The sequence below is a fragment of the Lepus europaeus genome, chromosome 15 (assembly GCF_033115175.1).
Source record: "Lepus europaeus isolate LE1 chromosome 15, mLepTim1.pri, whole genome shotgun sequence".
Classification (NCBI taxonomy): Eukaryota; Metazoa; Chordata; class Mammalia; order Lagomorpha; family Leporidae; genus Lepus; species Lepus europaeus.
The window spans coordinates 37,721,687-37,725,898 of NC_084841.1; the positions used below are offsets into that span (position 1 = coordinate 37,721,687).

The 4,212-nt window shown below is 41.4% G+C and overlaps 1 protein-coding gene across 1 annotated transcript; it reads left to right on the forward strand.

Moving 5' to 3' along the window:
* The first annotated feature begins 1,832 nt into the window (after window positions 1-1,832).
* On the forward strand, window positions 1,833-2,307 carry LOC133774233 (small ribosomal subunit protein eS12-like). The gene has a single exon (XM_062211892.1). The coding sequence runs from the start codon at window positions 1,898-1,900 to the stop codon at window positions 2,183-2,185; it is 288 nt and encodes a 95-aa protein (XP_062067876.1). The 5' UTR covers window positions 1,833-1,897; the 3' UTR covers window positions 2,186-2,307.
* Window positions 2,308-4,212: the final 1,905 nt, after the last annotated feature.

The window sequence follows — 4,212 nt, forward strand, 5'->3', positions numbered from 1 at the left end:
TCCTGTTATACTGAAAAGTATACTGTGCATATGCTAACCAGCCAAATCAAGGATTACAACATAGTCTTTAATTGGGGTTTCGTTAAAATTATGTTGTATTTTTTTTTTTTTTGACAGGTAGAGTGGACAGTGAGAGAGAGAGACAGAGAGAAAGGTCTTCCTTTTGCCGTTGGTTCACCCTCCAATGGCCACCCTGGCCAGCACGCTGCAGCCGGCGCACCATGCTGATCTGAAGGCAGGAGCCAGGTGCTTCTCCTGGTCTCCCATGGGGTGCAGGGCCCAAGCACTTTGGTCATCCTCCACTGCACTCCCTGGCCACAGCAGAGAGCTGGCCTGGAAGAGGGGCAACCCGGACAGAATCCGGGGCCCCAACTGGGACTAGAACCTAGTGTGCCGGCGCCGCAAGGTGGAGGATTAGCCTATCGAGCCACGGCACCAGCCAAAATTATGTTGTGTTTTTATCATTGCCTTATTTACCTCCAATTATTGAAACTGTAGGAGTTGATGTTAAAGAATGTTTTGATTTGTTGATGTGGTACCAAGATCATGACAACCTGGTCTAAACAGTCAGGTTTGTTCTGTTTTTGTGAATGCTTTTTATGTGAAAAAGATAGTAATTGTGTTATTCATCTTTTTGGTTTTATTTTAAAAATTCATCATTTTTTTAAAACAGCACAATTTAAACAACACTGCCCAAAGTAGCCCTAAATGTGATACTTGAAGAGCCAAGATAAAAGAAACAACTGTAACTTGGTAACTTTAACGGCTATTTAATGGGGCAGGTGTTGAGGTGCAGCGGGTTAAGCTGTCACTTAGGAATCTCACATCCCATGTTGGAGTGCCTGGTACACAGTCCAGCCTCCAGTTCAGGTCCAGCTTCTTGCTAATGCACACCTTAGTAGGCAGCAGATGACAGGTCAAGTGTTTGGGTCCCTGGCACCCATGTGGGATATCTGGATGGAATGCCTGGCTCCTAGCTTTGACCTAACCAACCCCTGGTTGTTGCATGCATATGGAGAGTAAATCAACAGATGAAAGATCTCTCTCTCTCTCTCTCTCTCTCTCTCTCTCTCTCTGTCACCCTGCATTTCAAACAAAAAAATATTTACTTATTTATTTATCACAGTAACAGAGAGGAGAAAGGAAGAGAGGGAGTGAGAGAAAGAGATTCAACCTCTGGTTCACTGCCTAAGTGGCTGCAATAGCCAGGGCTGGGCCAGGCTGAAGCAGGGAACCAGGAACTCCATCCTGGTCTCCCATGGAAGTTGCTAAGGTCCAAATACTTGGACTAATTTTGTCATTTTCAACAGAGCAAATGGAACCAAAAAGCATTATGTTAATAAGCAAAGCACAATCATATATGGAATCTAAAAGAAAATGATCTCTTAGAAGTTGAGAATATAATTGTGGTTACCAGAGACAAGCATGAATAGTGGGTTGAGATAAATAGGCCAACATTTAACAGGTACTAAGTTAGGTAGATAGAAGCCAGAAGTTCTGTTGTTATATCATACAGTAGGGTGATTATAAATGATGATAATGACTAGATATTTTTTAAAAGAGAAAAAGCCAGAAGAAAAGATTTATCATTTCCCTTTGGTAAAAACATTATAAATGTTTGAGGTAATGGATACATTTACCCTGGTTGGACACTATACAGTGTGTGTATGTGTGTTTGTATAAATATCTGTACACACACACACACACACATATATATATATATATTTATCTTGGGGTAACACCTGCTATCCCATAGGTATGTATAATTTTATGTGCCAGTTAATTTTTTTTTAATTATTAAGAAAGGCAAAGAAGCTCTTTCCCTGCCGCTGCCGAGACGCGCAGAGGCGGAGGCCCGGGTGCCTCCAAGATTCGGCTTCACCCGTAACCCACCGCCATGGCCGAGGAAGGCATTGCTGCTGGAGGTGTAATGGACGTGAATACTGCTTTACAAGAGGTGCTGAAGACCGCCCTCATCCATGATGGCCTAGCACGTGGAATTCGTGAAGCTGCCAAAGCCTTAGACAAGAGCCAAGCCCATCTTTGTGTACTTGCATCTAACTGCGATGAGCCTATGTATGTCAAGCTGGTGGAGGCCCTGTGTGCTGAGCACCAGATCAACCTCATTAAGATTGATGACAACAAGAAACTTGGGGAATGGGTAGGCCTCTGTAAAATTGACTGAGAAGGGAAACCCCGCAAAATGGTTGGTTGCAGTTGCGTAGTGGTTAAGGACTTCGGCAAAGAATCTCAGGCCAAGGATGTCATCGAAGAATACTTCAAATGCAAGAAATGAACAAATAAAAATTTGGCTCATAAAAATAAAAAAAGAAAGGCAAAGAAAACAAGCTCAACAGTAGTTGTCAGAATGATGGTAATGTTCTGAAACTGGATGTGGTGATTTTTGGCCAATTCTAAAAATCAATGAAGTATATATGTAAAATGGGTGATTTTTTCACATGTAAAATATAGTCTAACAAAATTGTTTAGAAAGAAAAAGAATCTTGGGCTTTTCTGCATGAAAACAAGGCACCAGAGAAACTGAGATATCAGATGTGTGAACAAGAAGCCATCTTGAATGACCAGTACCCCTAGCCATCAGATGACTCCAGACCAAGTTGGTGTGATCCCAACTACAGAAGCTAACCCAATGGAGGACTTCTCAGTTGTTCTAAGTCACTAATTTTGAGTTACTTTAAGCAGAGCAAGTTGTCTTTGGTTCTAATATCTATTTGAGTGTGTCCACACCCTCAGTCATTTGGCCACAAACTTCACTCTTCAGAATTTTTTATTCTATCTCATTTTCTCTCCTTATTTCTCTCTCTCTCTCTCTCTCTCTCTCTCTCTCTCTCTCTCTTCCTTACTGGCAACATCCTCATTTTAACCAGGCATCAAGAATTTTTCCTTTACTTGAAGAAAAGCACTTAAAAATTTTTAGTCAATAAAAATTCTTGTTCTTTTTTGTGAAGTTGGAAGCAGTACAAACATTTAAAAAAACTTGCAAGTTGCAATTGTAACACTGGGGAAAAAAGAGTGTCCTTATATCCAGAGTTGGTCATGATGCTGTGCATGAATTTGTAAAACAATTTTTACTTAGGTCAATCAAAAATAAGAAGCTTTATACTTTCATTTTTTAAGTGGATATTTAAAATATTTAATTGGTTGATTCACAAACTTGAACAAATCTGTAATTAAGAACCAGAAATAAAGGGAGATACTATTCTATTTAAAAATCACCATCTCTTTAACCTAGATAAAAATGTATATAATGTTGTGAGAATCCAATTTAAATGCAGATCTCAGCACATAATATGCACAGTGAGAGACTTATATAAGTTTCCTAGCAAACAGTTGATTTGTTGTTGCTTTTAGCAATTTTTTAAAGCAGAGTACTTTCCTTGAATAAGGTATTTTCAATGTTTTATTTTAATAAGAGTAAAATTTACACAAAACTGTTCTTAAGAGTTTGGAGAGTAGGAAGTAGAGGAGACAATTAATAGCAAATACAAGGGAACAATTTCTTGAGCTTCCTCATGTACTTTTTTTGTTGATTCTAGTGTAAATTGAAAGATTAAAAAACCAATTACAGATTCTCTTAACTTCCTTTTATAAAATGCGTATCCTGAGTGTGGGCTTTTTGAGACCTTAAGATGCAGATCCCACATGGTACCCCACATTGGAGTCCCTGGGTTTGATTTTTATAAAGCTCTGACTCCTGACTCCAGCTTCCTGCCATTGCAGACCCTGGGAGAAAGTGGTGATTGTTCTAGTAATTGGGTTTTTGCTACATATTTGGGAGAACTGGATTGAGTTCTAGGTTCTTAGGCTTCCCCTGGGCCATTGGGGAATTTGAAACACCAGATAGGAGTTTTTTTTCCTTCTTCCCCTTCTTCTCTCCCTGTTCTTCTCCCTCTCCCTCTCTCAAACAAATAAATATTTTTTTAAAAAATGTATAGCTGGCCGGCGCCGCGGCTCACTAGGCTAATCCTCCGCCTTGTGGCGCCGGCACACTAGGTTCTAGTCCCAGTCGGGGCACCGATCCTGTCCCGGTTGCCCCTCTTCCAGGCCAGCTCTCTGCTGTGGCCAGGGAGTGCAGTGGAGGATGGCCCAAGTCCTTGGGCCCTGCACCCCATGGGAGACCAGGAGAAGCACCTGGCTCCTGCCATCGGATCAGCGCGGGGCGCCGGCCGCAGCGCGCCTACCGCGGTGGCC

Bases quoted from the DNA above. Each gene is read 5' to 3' on its own strand.
- LOC133774233 (XM_062211892.1), top strand. From the start codon at position 1,898: ATGGCCGAGGAAGGCATTGCTGCTGGAGGTGTAATGGACGTGAATACT.